Genomic DNA, 16,080 nt, shown 5'->3' on the forward strand with positions numbered 1-16,080 from the left:
CTTTCTAGGAGTCTTATTTTCTACACAGGCTCCAAGCTTACAAATACAAGCATACCTCATTTTATTATATGTCACTTCTTTGTGCTGTGCAGGTATTGTGGGTTTTCTGGGGGATTTTTTGTTCGTTTTAATAAATTGAAGATCTGTGGCAACCCCAGGTCAAGCAAGTCTACTGGTGCTACTTTTCCAATAGCATTTGTTCTCTTCAAGGTTTTTGACACATTTTGGTCATTCTGGAAATATTTCAAACTTTTTCAATACTATTACCTTTGCTATGGTGACCTGTGATTAGTGATTACGACTCACTGAAAGTTCAGATAGTTAGCACTTTTTAATTAAGGTATGTGCATTGATTTTTTTGTTTAGTTTTGTTTAGATATAATGCTATTGCAGACTTAACAGACTTCTTTCTACGTACACTGGAAAACCAAGAAGTGCATTTGACTCACTTTATTGCAATACTGGCGTTGCAGCGGTCTCAAACCAAACCCACAATATCGTTCACTGAGGTATGCCTGAAGATAAAGTAACCACTTTATCTTGGATGTGGCCTGTTGCAGCAACTCAATGCTAACAAATACCATGATACTTCTCAGGCACGGCCAGAAACAAAAATATTTCTGGGTCAACAAAAGTTACAATGTGTTGTCAACTTTATAACAGAGCCTGTTCTTCATGTATATGGTATTTTGAAAAGTTTGGATGCAGGAATGGTACATGCGGCAACAAACTATTAGCAGTGTGATCTACAGGACCAGTGACTGTGAGATTAGCTGAGTTATCAGGCTTGATGGAACAGGATGACCTTTGGCAGAAACTGGTATCTATGCCAGATTAGGCTCATTAATAAACCATAAGAATTCTTCTTTCCTTCCTTTAAAAGAAATATCAAAACTGCCTGGCATGTCAAAGTGCCCATATATCCAGGTGGGGGTTTAGCCCTTACATGCCTCAACAGTGAGGTAATGGTGTCTCTAGAAAACTGAACCAAACCAAACACTAAAACTCAGACAAACCAGGAAGCAAACAAAGAGTGGCCTCCAGGCTCCCTGTTGTCCAGTGCTGGTTTGGGCTTGAACGAGGCACTCAGTCACTCAACAATGAATCACTCATAATTCGGGGACAAGGGACAGGCACAGTGAGGCAGCTGGCACAGTCAAGGGCAAAGTATGGCAATAGCTGGGATCACTTAAGCTTCCTTGTCAAACCCTGCCCACTTGGTGAGACTCCTGTCTCCCAGCAGCCGTGTGCCAGGGCTAGGCACACCACCCAAACACAGACTTCTCAGTAAACTTGTCACTGGCTGACATCGGTGCTCTGCCCTCAAGGCTACAAACTCCACTTCATTCATATTTTTCATAATGTTTGCATCTGTCCAGCCAGATTAATTTTATGAGAGCACGACTCTTCTATTACATTCTAATTCACAAGAAAGAGGATGAATTTAGATAGCAAACTGCATTGCCCTAATGTGATTCATTTACATTTTTAACTGTGACATAGACAACAGCCCAGAGTTGGTGATATATTAAAGTACTGTTTTTACAGGTTTTTAAGATTCTTCATCGATGCATTAAGATCCAGAGACCTCTAAAATGGAAGTCTAATTTGTTTGTTGTGGTTTTTCCAAGGACCCAAATGCTGCTTTCTATATTCCTTGGGAAACAAAAAAAAAAGTTCCAGAAGGCAACAATAAATAAACCTGGAGCAAACCCACAGAAGCAAATGTAGCCTCTGTTACCTTCTGCACATTTCCAAGTACCTTGAAGTAGCAGTTAAAATGACTCTGCAGTTCTAGCTCAGAGCCCAGTCCCTATGCCACAGACTTCACTTCTGCCGGGTAAACCCCTGAAAGAAACATACCAGTTTCTCCATTTTCATTAACTTGATGTCTTGCTGATGGAGTTTCTCGTTCTTGATCTCCAACACGGCCTTCAGGCTCTCTAACTCCTGCTCCAGGTACATGAGCTGAGGGTTCTTCTGGAACAGACATAGCAGAACCCAGCTTTGGTTATTTAACCGCACGTTGTTAAATTCTTAATAGACAGAGTCTCTGATTAGATTTAGATATTGGGGGAGAGACTTCTAACCTTCTCACAGCAGCTAGAGGAAGAGGCGGATAAAGGGTTAAGAGAACAGTACTCTCACAGTCTTCGGTTATAAGAATGAAATCATTTCATCCTTGAAAACAAACACTTCTTTCATTTATCAGGATCTTAACATGGGAAAATATTGGTCACACCAAATATTTCACTGGAAGAGGGGAAAAAAAAAAGCATTGCTTACAACGCAAAACAACTCTGGCTAGAGTTGAGGCCATTATAGTCCTTTACTGCTGTTTGGCGGGGAGAAAAGGGAACAACTGTTCTGTCAACAAAGGTGGTAACTGATCAGGAGTGAAAGGACAGTGCATTTCTAGGGCTTTCTGGAAAACAGAGTGACAATCGTGTCCTGAGTCTTTGGCATTTTTATTATGAGGGGACTCTATTGGCTTGGCCTGTCCTTCTTGTTTATTCTGTGACACCCTACGGCATACAGCACATGCACTACTAAAATTCTGTCCAAAATAAATGCTACATAAGGGGAGAGATCCTCTTAGAGTACACCACCAGAGTGGAATCCTGACTCTTTGCTTTAGTTCTGGAAATCTAAGTGAATCATCCCAAACATACAAACTGACCATGTCAGATCTACCAACTGGATGTCTAATCTCAGACAGGTGTCAGTGGGTAAGTCATCCAAATTATACTCCTGGGCTCCAGACCAAGCCTCAGGGATGATCAGGGAACGGGTCCTCAGGACTACCTATGTAAACCCCTCACTCCATAGGATACAGAGAGTCCCACAACCCAGGGGACTGGCTCAGGGAAGGTGCCAGAACGGGAAAGGGCTGGGGCAGGCTTAATACCCAAGTCTGCAAATCCAGAGCTCTTGCCCAAATTTCATAGGCCTCAAATACTCTCATCCTTTGACACAGGATGTATTATCTTTAGGGGGAAAAAAAAAAACAAGTACCTCATTTTTCTTAAAAGGAGACATCATTTACTCTGTCATTTACTCTGTCCATTTTTATACTTGATCATAGCCAAAAGGCCGAGAAGCAATACCATGTCCATTTTTAAACTTCGAGCATTCACAGCCCTGTTTCCACCACACCTTTGCTGATGTCCGTGCTGGCCCGGGCCTTCCTCAAATGTGCTCTCCCAGGGTATCAGGTGCATTCCCACAGGGGTCAGGCCTCAGGTAACCCTGCTTTCCTCAATCTGTTTCCGTTCATTTTCAAAAGCTGCTGCAGTTCCAGGAAGCCCTTTAAAACCCACTCCTGGAACCACTTATAAGGTTTACACCCTGCATGTAAGCCTAGATTTTTTTTTTTTTTTGAAATTGCTCTTTTGTCTAAAAATCTTCCAGTATAAATAGCTTTGAAGTTTCACTGGGTATGACCTCGTCTCATCCAATTGTATTCAAAAGCCTAGAGGGTATCCAAAGACATCCGTGAAAAATTTCACTAAGAGACCCACGCGCATGTGCTTTCCAAGCTAGCAGATTTTAAATGGCAAAAGAACTTTGCTTCTGCAGTCTCAGGCACAAACATATGGAAGGGAAATGGTGGCACTGAAGACAGAAACGGAAAAGGTGGGGCCAGGTGAGTCAGGATACAAGTTGCAAGAGAAAGGTGAGCTTATGAGATAAATCTGTACTTTTCCCAAGTGAGGATAATCCGTATGACCTATTGGTCGGACACAGATAGGAATGAAGTGTCCATACATATTACAATACGCATCAATCTCAAGGACAGAAGCTGAGCCAAAGCAGCCAGACACAAAAAGCCACACAGAACATGATTCCATTTATAGGAAATGCCCAGAGTTGGCAAATCCATGGAGAAAGAAAGTAGAATGGTGGTTCCCTAGGGACGGGGGGTTTGGGGGGATTTAGTGGGGAATGGGTATAGGGTTTCTTTCTGGAGTGACAAAATGTTCTGGAAGTAGATAATAGTGACCAATACACAATTTGTGAACCACTGAACTGCACATTTAACAAAGGGTGAATGTTGTGCTATGTCAATTTTATCTCAATATACCACGGAGGTTTTTTGTTTTTTGGGTTTTTTTTTGTTTTTTTTTAAGAAAAAAAAGTAGTAGTCTTCTCATGAAACCCTGACCCTCACTGACAATTTTCTTGTCTTCCCATAGTTATCAGTTTAGACCACTCGCAATATACTGGGCTTCCTCTGTATGTCAGGTCTTGGGATTTCTAAAAGCCATCAGTAAACAAAGAAGCCAGTTTAAAAATTACTCTGCAACATAGGGAAAGGATTCCAAACCGCTATCATTTCCCCAGCTGCTGAACACGGGCTGACCCTCACAGGCAGCTGAGCAGAAAAGAACTCAGTAGTAATGGAGAAGCACACACAACTTACTAAATTTGCTTTCTCTCTCGATATTCTTTTTTGTTCTTCTGATTTCAACTTTTCATTTAAAGCATCATTTTCACTCTTCAGATCATTGATTTGTTTCTAAAACAAACAATGAAATGTGGAGCACAAGTTAGCAAGCAGACACCAAAAACATAGCAAATGTACACAGAAACATTACCCAAACCACACAAACCTCAGGAATGGGGATATTTCTGGGGGGTGGGGTAAATGAGATAGACCCACCTCCAATGATTCCTGCTTCTCGTGAAGCATATCCTCAAGTGATTTCTTTTCCACTTCATGGCTTTTCTTGATTTCTGAAAAGAAGGGATTTTTTGGGGAGGCAATGGCATCCTATGAGATCACTGTATTCTACAGTTGTTAGAGCATGTAGATCTAAGAGTTGATTATGAAGCAGTAGGACCATGTTACTTTATATTTGTAAGATGCTTTCATAAGAATTAAGCTCTCTGTTCTCAAATTAGCCTTGTGAGGGGAGTAGGGCAGATATTTCCATTTTATGATGGAGAGCACAGAGGCCCCCAGAGGCCAGAGAAAACAGCATCCTCCTCAGGGGAGGGCTCCTCCAACACTGGCCTTTGCCCTCATGCTCTGGAGTTCCCGCGTGCTTTTCCATTTGCTCTTCGTGAACCGAACAGAAGTCTAAAATTAAACCCAATTCTAGCAGGAAGGAAGAACGACAGTGTTTACTAATATCTACCCTTGGCCAGTCACTTTGACATGTTGTCATCTCTGACTTCTCAGGACAATTCTATTTTTCTGATGAGAAAAGGCCTTTGCCACTGGGGAGCCCGCCTGTTCTTAGCCCACATCTACAGGCTTCTCTGAGGGGTGCACGGAGCTAAGTGTAACAACTTCCATGATCCTTTGTGTTCTTAAAGAAATGGCTCCTTTTCCTTCTACTTCAGCCTTTCCAATCATGATAAAATAATTTTAAAATATAAAATAATTTTAAAATATTCTTTCTTGACTCAACCAGTGCCTTCTCCATGTCACGGCGTTGTTGGTGTGTAAGTGTTGGCGAGCAAGTATTGTTAGCACTGATCCTTTACTGTGGCTAGGATGTAAACTAACACTTTTAACTTCCCAGGACTTCAAGTGGTAAAGAACAACTACTACCAAAAAGGCCTTTACGTTCTTTAAAAGCTCTTATTTCTAAAAAGGCTGGCATTTGTGACAAACTATTATTTGCCTCCTAAGGGGAAAAGGGCATCTGCTAACAATGAACAATGCAAAAAGAAAGCAAAAACACTCCAAACTGAATACCACAGGGTATTCTCTGGAAGGGAAAGTTATGAATCATTTCCGTTTTAAAACATATCACGTTGTTCCATTAGATCTGAATCTATTTAAAAAAAAAAAAAAAAGCATTCTTGCCTGAAAGGGAGGTTTCATAGGCTTTCTTTAGCAATTCGATTTTCTCTGAGTGGCTGGCTTCAATTTCCAACTTAGAGGTTTCATGGGCAGCATTTAAATTGTCAAACTAGAAGGGAAAAAAAAAGTCTTGAGTAATAAGCAACAGCATTAGGAGACTTGATACATAGTGTGTATTCAAGTTAAAGGGCTGTCCAGTGCTTGGAAAGAGCAACCCAATCTGGATCTGCCCTTCCCAGTTCTTCACTCTGTCCCCCCTCAGGAACACCAACACACAGGCTCTCCAGGGTCCTCTGATGCAAATAGCCAACTCCATCATGAGGAATGAGGCTTTGTTTCATGGTGATAGGACCACGTATGATCCATGCCTATAATACTGGTCTTTATATCCTCAGTCCTTAGCACATGACTGGTCTAGTAGGTACTCAGTAAATATTTACTAAATGGAGAATTGATTTTAAAAGGAAGCAAGAAAATTAAAGAGAAGCTTATGACATGGGCTCTCTCTGATAAAGAAATTAAGCATTTCTTTGTTTATATACTGCCACTTATTTTTACCAGTTTTTTCCTTTTGATTACGTAAGTTGTTTTTCAATGTTTTACATTTGTACATAATACAAACATTTTTCTTTCCCTCTGTTATTTCTTCTATCACTTTTTAATTTAAAAGCTTTTCTTGGGGCCCCTGGGTGGCTCACTGGGTTAAAAATCTGCCTTTGCCAAGGTCATGATCCCAGGGTCAGCAGGGAGCCTACTTCTCTCTCTCTCTCTCTCAAATAAGTAAATAAAAAACTTTATAAATAAAAACTTTTCTAACCCTCTGAGTTAAAATATTCTTCTGTTTTAATCTAGGTTTTACTATGGATTTATTGATAATACCTCACTAATTAACAGAGGATATATTTTGAAATATTGTACAAAATGTGGTTCTGAATCTGGTTCTTACCCCCCACTATCTTCTATTGCCAAGTAGGTATGTGCAACTAAAATTAACTAAATAAATCTTTCTCACCAAAAAAAAAAAAAAAATGTGTGTGAAATATGGGTTATTAAGTGTCACTCTGAAAAGGAAGAAATGCAAACCCATCATTTAGCAGTATAATATCAATATGCTCACAAAGGGATTACTTCCAGGTTGCATGATAAAGGATTTTTTTTAACTTTTTTTTTCTTCCCTTCTTTCACTCAACATTGCTTTGATCATAAGAAAAAAAATGATAAACCCTTTTTTCACTTATTTAAATAAATAGAAGTTCAAAGAAAGTTCCTCATCCCACAATTAGAATTTAAATAAATAGCCATGACCGATAACATGCTCAGGCTCCAAAGGCACAGACCTGCTCTTGCAACTGAGTTTTATACTTCTCTGCTTCTTCAATGTAAATATTCTGGAACTTTTCACACTCCCCAGTGTAAAATTCTTTAAGCCGATTCTCTAGCTCTGATAGATCAGTCTGGTGCTGCTGGTTTAGCTTCTGGACGAACCCTTCATAAGCTATTTGCAACTCATTCCTCGCTTTTTCTAATTTCTCACAGGTCGATGAAGCAGTGACTGAAAAGAGATGAAAAAGGGAAAAGATATTTTTCATCTGCGCAATGTCCTAAATTCATCACATTCACGCATAGCTGTGATGAGTCTGGAAATACGGACACAGGACTCTCGCAGTACTTCGTTCTCTCTCGACCAGATTTTCAAATGTAATGGTATAAAAGTGAACAAGAAATAGGAACAAGAGGAAATGGTCGCTGGCAGCAAAATAAAACCTCCCAAAACAAAACAAAACAAAACAAAACCCCCCACACAACCATCTAGCAAGAAATAACAGAAGTACTTGAGAAAAACCCGGTTTCCAAGGGAGGATCACCCTTTTGTATGTTGACCAATCAGTGCAGGGGCCATAAGGAGAGGAGACTCTGATTGGCCGAGGCGTCTCTAAGGCCGGCCAGCCCGTAGGGAGGAGCTAAGACACAGGGAACAGGGAAGATGAGAGAGAAGAAATAAAGGGATTTTAAGCTTTGACTTAATTTGAGCTGATTTCAAAAGTACAGTAATAAAAGCAAAATATTAGAATATGTTGAACACGATCACCAGAGCATACCAGCTTTAGAAAAAACACATTTTAAAAGCTACAATATAAAAATATCAGAAGGTCATTATTTTTTAAGACAAAGTCATCTGAAAGGCATAATTTAAAATCCAAGCATCCTACCCGCCACCCCCCTACTGAAAACACATAACGATTAACGATATATTGCAGAACTTGCACATAAATGCATACCCACCCACACTATAATAAATCCTGGAATATCTTTACCATTTCTCAGGAAGCTTGACTTCTGACTTTTCCAGCTTTCCTTCGCTGGCATTCAATACAGGTGAAATGAGTGATACTCTGTCAGGAGTATCCCAAAGTGCCCATGCAGTAATGTAAAATGAGTCCTGGTGAGTCAGTTGTTAATCCTTACCTCTCTTTTGTAAAAATTCTGCAGTTGTAGAAGGAGTAAGAGTTTCAGGGCAGAGAGGACAGTTTAGCTTAATGATCATTCTACTTAAGTAATGTGAAATTAGCCAGTTTCTGGGATGAATTTCCAACAATGAGGTAGATTTGTTTTCTTGGGAATATGCCATGTGGCAGTAGAAATATTATTAGTCACATGTCCCTTATTGGTATTCCTTCTGAGGCCTCACACCCTGCTGAGCACAGAGCCTGCTTCCCTCCCTCTGCCCCCTCCCCCCTGCCCCTGCTTGTGCTCCCTCTCGTCTCAGATAAATAAATAAAATCTTGAAAAAGGAAAAGAAAAAAAAAAAAAAGAAAAGAAAACAAAGCTTAAAAGTGTTTAAGTTTCCTTGGCCACTGTGAGCGAGGTGAAGGGAAGGCAGAGGGGAGGGGAAAGGAAAAATGGGTCAGGGTCAGCCTGGGGAGGGAGGATTTACTGCTCACAGTCAGTACCACAATCTGAATCGCAGGCCCAGCTCCAGGCAGTGACATCAGCCGGCAGCTGTGCATGGACCCTTGCTCTGTAACAGGCCTGGTGTGCAGTGTGGACAACAGCTGGGCTGAAATCATCGCTCACACAAACAGCTTCACTCTGAATTAACTGGCCTGGGATCCTGAAGGGACATTTTTATTTGGCTCATGAAATACTTTTTGAAAGGACATCCATGTCAACATTGCCTCAAGGTTCTAAGTGCTCCTCTAGTCCAAAAACACACTGTTGAGGGGGAGGGGAGGGGTGATGGATATGACCCTTTGGGTTTAGTCATGGACTTGCCCTTGTGCTTAGGACAGCAGAGGAGCAGTTTCTAATGCCACCTGTCTCTCTCTCACTCCCTGTGCTCAGCCTTGTCTCTTCCTCGCTTACTCTTCAGAATTCCACTCCCTTTCAGGCAAGTCATCAGGCACCCAACGAAAGCCAGAACAAAACAGGAGATTTTGCAGGATTTTGAGCAAGCAAGCAAGGAGCTTTCATAGTATTAGGTGATACGGTTTTCAAGGAGTTACTGCACAAATACAACATCCATAGAGTACAAAGTAATCTTTCTGTCCTGATGTTTTAATCTGTCCTATTAGGCGTTTATTAAAAGCCTGTCCGTGATGAAGGGTGCCAACAGACCACTGTCGAGAGACAGAGCAGAGGAACTGCAAAAGCTATCTCCAGCAGTCCACCTTAGAATAAGAAAGAGTTTTCAGAATTAGGAAAGAAAGAAACCAACTCATTTACAAGGCCACCCCTAAAGCAGAAGGTCATAGAACAGAAGGTGGTGTTTTCACCCTGGGACAAACCATGCCTGTGAAGAGTTCTAAGCCAATGATAGCACAGGAACAACATAGTTTCAGCATACATACTGAGAAGGAAAAAGTATTTCAGAAAAAGTGGTGAGATGCTCAGCATTTTCCCTTTTCGCACAGTTATTTGGAGGACCTCTAGAAAAGGCCCCATGTCACGGTCAATTAGAACCTCTGAGAAATAGAACTGGATTCATCTTGGGCCCCTTAGCCATTATCCCCAAGGAGCAGAAGCACAGCCGTTACCTATTTAGTCCCAGTGGCCTTTTCTAAGAGGAGGAGGCTAGATCTGTATTCTCTCCATCTCGTAGAGACCATTTCACTTTGGAGATTGATAAATGTCCTGTTTATATAGAAAACCATTACACAGCCATGGCCCTCCAGCTGCAATATTCTTGTGAAATGTTACAGAGCTTTCTTCACTTTTGTATCTGGGTAGCATGCTTCATCATGAGACAACCCAAAATACTTTAATCCTCAGGAGTATAAATAAATGACTTAAAAGACAAGAGCTAGAATAATTAGGTTCAATTCTCAGTCATACCATTTACCGGCCATATGATTTGAGCAAATTACTTAAGCTTTCTAAGCCTTCATTTCCTCATTTTTTAAAATGCAGATAATATTTAGCACCTTCCCTGCAGGACTAAAGAAGATAATACAGGAGAAGCACTTGACCCAGTGCCTGAACCAAGTCAGTATGTGATAAATGCTGTTGTTACTATTATTCCTGGCCTTGAAAAAGTCCACCAGTTCAAATGTGTTTGAAGAGTCCTCAAAGGCATGCTTGGGATCCCAGGACCCAATGTGACAGTTAAAAAGCAGCCTTGCTTGTTGAGTAGTCAAACCTAAATATACACACACACACATATGGTGGGGCACTATGGTACCCACACACCTCCAACCTTCACTTCCTACTCCTATTGCTCTTAACACTGGGTGCAACAGAATCTTCCCAACTTTTAGAGGATTTTATCTAAGTTGGACATAAAGTCTAAAAAAGGAAAAAAGGAGGGGGTAAGGTCACATGGAAATCATACAAATTTTCATGATGCCACATATTGTGTGTCACACACTGGGACAGAAAGGAAAGATAAAGAGAAAAATAAGAGGACTTCATTCCCCAACTGTACAGACACACTTTCTCCAGGAGCTTCTGGTAAGCATGCTGTGGGTGCCAACCCTTCTTCAAGCAGTGTTTCCCCTTCTCTGCACCAGCTATGAGGGAGATGAGATGCCGGTGTCTAATGTTTCTTTCCTGCTTTGAGTCCCTCTCTCTTTCTAGCCACCTGGGAAGTCAGACACCTGCTTTAGTGCTGGACACCTTCACTCTTTTCTCTCAACTGGACCACTTTCTTGCTTTACCATGTAAAAAAAATAAATTCAAAACGGATGAAAGACCCAAAGTTGAGATAGGAAACCATCGAAATCCTAGAGAAGAACACAGGCAGCAACCTCTTTGACCTTGGCCATAGCGACTTCTTATTAGACATGTCGCTGGAGGCAAGAGAAATGAAAGCAAAAATGAACTATTGGGACTTAATCAAGATGAAAAGCTTCTGCACAGCAAAGGAAACAATTGATAAAACCAAAAGGCAGCCCACAAAATGAGAGAAAAGATTTGCAAATGACATATCTAATAAAGGGTTAGTATCCAAAATCTATAAAGAACTTCTAAAACTCAACACCCAAAAACCAAATAATCCAGTTTAGAAATGGGCAGAAGACATGAATAGACATTTTTCCAAAGAAGACATCCAGATGGGAAACAGACACATGAAAAGATGCTCAACATCACTCATCATCAGGGAAATACAAATCAAAACCATGAGATACTGCCTCACACCAGTCAGAATGACTAAAATTAACAAACACTGGAAACAACAGATGCTGGCAAGGTTGAGGAGAAAGGGGAACCCTCTTCCACTGTTGGTAGGAATGCAAACCAGTGTAGCCACTCTGGAAAGAGGTATGGATGTTCCTTAAAAAGAAAAGAATAGAAACCCTACAATCCAGAAACTTCAATAGGTATTCACCCTAAGGCTACAGAGATACAGATTTGAAGGGGCACAAATGTTTATAGCAGCGTTATCAACAATAGCCGAATTATGAAAGAGCCCAAATGTCCATCTACTGATTAATGGATAAAAGAAGTGGTGTGTATACACACACACACACACACACACACACAGGAATATTACTCAGCCATCAAAAAAAAAGAAATATTCCCATCTGCAACAATGTGGATGGAACTAGAGGGTATTATGCTAAGCAAATTAAGTTGGCCAGAGAGATAAATACCATATTATTTTACTCATACGTGGAATTTAAGAAATAGAGAACGTGGCGGGGGGGGTGGAAAGTGAGAGGCAAACCATAAGAGACTCTTAGCAGAGAACAAACTGAGGGTTGATGGAGGAATGGGGATGAGGAAGGGCTAGATCGGTGATGTGAACTAAAGAGGGCACTTGTGATGAGCTCTGGGTGTTGTATGTACATGATGAATCACTAAATTCTACTCCTGAAACTACTACTAAACTATATGTTAACTAACTAGAATTTAAATAAAAATTTGAAAAGGAAAAATAAAGCACATACTTCTCAGGGAAGTATAGTTGCTTAAAAAAAAAAACCTTTTAATTGTAGAAAATTTTAGATTTATAGAAGATAGTACACAGAGTTTCTATATACTCTCCACATAGCTGTCCCAAATGTCAGCATTTTAAGTAATCATGGGATCTGTCACAATTAATTGTGACAGATTAATTAATTAAATGTCACATACATTAATTAATTTAACCCTGGAACAATACTAGTAACCATACTATAGACTTCATTTGGACTTTACCAGTTTTTCCACTAATGCTTTTTTAAGAAAAAACTTTGAGATTAATTTTAGAACTTCAGAGAAGCTGCGAAGAGAGAATAGTTTCCAGATACCTCTCACCCCTTTCCCCCTAACATTAACATTGCACACTACCAAGGGACATTGTTGAAACTGAGAAACCAACATTGGCACACTATTATGAACTCAACTCCAAACTTTATCCCTTATTTCTGTTTCAAGATCCCATCCAAGATACCACACTGCATTTAGTTGTCATGTTTCCTGAGTCTTCTCTGGTCTGTGAGTGGGTCTTCCCCCCAGCCCCCCATCAGGACAGTTTTGGAGTCAGGTATTTTTAGAATGTCCCTTAATTTTGGCCTGTCATGTTTTCTCTGCATAGTCCACTGACCCAGCAATTCCACTAGTAAGAATTCATAAAGATATATTCCCACATATATAAAATGAAAGATGTTGGGGGTTTTCACTGGAGCATTTCCATAACAGCAAAACATCAGAAACACCCTAATGTCTACTAGGAAGGAACCGGTTAAATTAATTGTGGTGTATCAAAACAATGGAATGCTTTCCAAAAATAAGACAATTTAACAGCTATTTAAAAAGACTGATAAAGTTCTTAATGTATTGAACTTCAAGAACTGTCAAGTGGAAAAGCAAGGTGCAGAAATGCATGTATAATATACTCCCAATTGTCTATAAAAGTAAAGGGGAAACAAGTGTCTTATCTTACTTCTCCTGTACCCCAGCCCCAGAAGCGTGAATGGGAACACTGTCTTTTACCATAGTAGCATAACTACTTCAGAATATCTGGTAATGACCCACTCCCACAGTGAATGACTATGGAGGTTGCTCTCTTAAACTAGGGTCTCATCTGTTTAAAATGGGAGAAAGATACAAGTGAATAAAGTTATCAAGAAGCCATTTTTAAGAAGTAAATCCCTACATGGGGGAAGGACCAGAAGCCTACAACCAAAGGGTAGGGACCTAGACTATCCAACCACGGTCAATTCCTACTTTCTGCCTCTCAGTTTCCTGGTGAGCAAGGTAGGAACAAACACCACCCGCTCCGCTAACTTTAGTGTTTGGTAAGGATTTTATAGAGCAAGTCTTCACAAACAGCCTGTGCCATGATCATTGACTCAGAAGACCTCCAGTTTCTTTCCAAAATGTACTACTTCCTTCTCTGACCAAGAAATTTGGCAGTCACATGGCAGAGAACAGTCTTCTTCTAAATTTCAAAATGAGCTACACGGCGGTTCCATGGTGTAATGGTGAGCACTCTGGACTCTGAATCCAGCGACTCAAAATGAGCTACAGACAGCTTTCTGATGGCTCCTGGGAATTATGTGAATCAACATGAACTATTTTTTTCAAAAGCCTCTCACTAATCCTAACTTATTAGGAATTTGCTTTACAAAATGCCTGGCCTCTCAATTCTCCCATAACTCATACTAGTTTCCTTTTCAATTTAGGTCATGCTTTACAAGGTGCTCTCATGCCTATGATTTCATGTAATGGTGTTTTGAATTAATAAAAGAGATATTATCTTCAATCTCCTTTTACTGGCAAGGGAACTGAAGGGGCAGAATTGGGTCCAGGATGCCAATCTACTCAATGTTTTCAATGCAGATATACAGCACAGAGCTCAGAACCTCATCTGGGTTCTGAGGGCTATTTTCTCAACTTGCGATGTGTCTTTTTTTTTTTTAAGATTTTATTTGTTTATTTGAGAGAGACATCACAAGTAGGCAGAGCAGCAGGCAGTGAGAGAAGGGGAAGCAGGCTCCCTGCTGAGCACAGAGCCTGATGCAGGGCTCGATCCCAGGACCCTGAGATCATAACCTGAGCTGAAGGCAGAGGCTTAACCCACTGAGCCACCCAGGTGCCCCACAACTTGCGACGTGTAAGCGAGAATTTAATCTCTACCTGCAAGGGATGTCTGAGACTATTAAGGCATGTTCTCTTGTAGAAGCTAGAAAAACTGCAAGATAAGATAAGGGAGGTTTAAAAAAAAAAAAAAAAAAAAAAGATCTCACCCCCTCAGTACTGATTTGTGTTGAATGGCGGGGGAGGGGGGCAGAGGGGTGGAGAGAGATGATCCAGCCCAGCCAGACAATCTAGGTACAGAGGGGCCAGCTGGGCCTCCTCAGAGCCCCTGCGTCCCGCTGCCAATACAAGTCTGGAAAGGCTCTGCTGTTTTTCAACTTACTCACTGGCCAACAACATGCTGCAAAACAGATGCTCTCACAATGACAACAGCAACATTCCATGGACCAGTGAAAACATTTAGGCACGAAATCAGAGATGCAAGCCTGGCTGGGTAAGAGACACAGGGTTCTACGCTTCAGGCCAGAGAAAAATCAGTTAGGACTTTAAAGAAATCACACTGACAGCACAACAACGTATCTAAAGCTTATTTGGAAGCTGATGTACAAGAACAGACTCAATTCAGTTGGTGCTTCCCAGCATTACTGTTGACTGTCTCGCTGGGCTTACTTGATTCGTATATACTTTAAATCAAAAAATGACATTCTGGACACCAAGGTGGTATCAAAGTGTACTCCATGGAGCACTATAGGGTAATCAACTGCACGGTCATCAGAAGCACATTGCTGGGCTCTGTTCCCAAGCCACCTGAGTCACAACTATGAATCTGGATTCTAACTTGGTCTATTTTATCACACAAGGAAGTCTGAGAACCAGCATTCTGGACATATGACATTAGTCAAAACTGATCCTATCAAAACTGGACAAGGACAAGTTAGGACAAGTTACAGAATAAGGAAGAAGACTCTATAGGCTTTCAAAACAGATATCCTTGGTATTACTGTGTATCTGTATAGGTGACAGAATGTGACCTTTTACTTGAAGACACAGCCAGCCAAAGGCTGAGTATGTGATGGATGGCCATGGATGGGGAAAATGGTTTATGTCTGAGGTGGTATCAAAACCATCCTCAATCAGCTCAGGGAGAGAAAGAATTCTCTTTGGGTATACAGTTGGTTCTCATTATATTAGCAGTTTTTTCATTACAGCCCACTTCAAAAACCACTTCTGGAATTCTGCAACTCCAAAGTGACTTAACCTTACAGAGTTTAAAAATTATTTTAAATACACGGGCTGTTAAGTCATAACTGTAGACAAAACTCATGAAAGAATTAACACATTCCACAAGGTGTGTGGGAGGCTCAAGTTCATAGACACCAATCAGGTGTTGATTAGACAATTTATACACTGCTTCTGGCAGAGCCAAGTCACTTTTCCCTAACTGATAATTACAAGTCCTATTTTAATCTGACAGTACTTCCTGAATTTTTGAATTGAATAGAAAGATCCTAAAAGTTGTTACCAATGCAAAGGAGTACTTATATCAGATGATCTTCTGACCTTTCGAATATTTTCATCATGCTTTCCCTGTTTTGGACCTACCGATGCTACCTAGGTCGTTATCCAGGCACTTCGCTCTCTAGCTGTCAGACCTTAAGAAGGTTACTTCACTTTTAAGCCTCAGCTTCTTTTCCTTACTTCCTTCCTCCCTCTCTCTCCCTCCTTTCCCTTCCCTCTCCTGTCTTTTAATAAAATACTAACCAGTAGACTTAGAGCTGAGTATTGCTGTTGGGAAAGAGCTGGCA

At 40.7% G+C, this 16,080-nt stretch overlaps 1 protein-coding gene across 6 annotated transcripts in view; it reads right to left on the reverse strand.

Moving 5' to 3' along the window:
- The window catches only part of MTUS1 (microtubule associated scaffold protein 1), a 161,182-nt gene that overhangs the window by 3,034 nt on the left and 142,068 nt on the right, over positions 1–16,080 (reverse strand). For 5 of the 6 annotated variants that reach the window (XM_032844947.1, XM_032844946.1, XM_032844949.1 and 2 more), the window contains 5 exons: positions 7,153–7,367; positions 5,819–5,924; positions 4,664–4,737; positions 4,424–4,519; positions 1,864–1,980 (listed from right to left, as the gene is read on the reverse strand). In XM_032844947.1, the coding sequence (XP_032700838.1) occupies positions 1,864–1,980; positions 4,424–4,519; positions 4,664–4,737; positions 5,819–5,924; positions 7,153–7,367 (608 nt within the window). The remainder of the gene's footprint in view (positions 1–1,863; positions 1,981–4,423; positions 4,520–4,663; positions 4,738–5,818; positions 5,925–7,152; positions 7,368–16,080) is intronic. The other variant, XM_032844948.1, reaches the window with a different exon arrangement.

Source organism: Lontra canadensis, unplaced genomic scaffold (assembly GCF_010015895.1).
Source record: "Lontra canadensis isolate GAN:19392208 unplaced genomic scaffold, GSC_riverotter_1.0 scaffold159, whole genome shotgun sequence".
NCBI classification, from domain to species: domain Eukaryota; kingdom Metazoa; phylum Chordata; class Mammalia; order Carnivora; family Mustelidae; genus Lontra; species Lontra canadensis.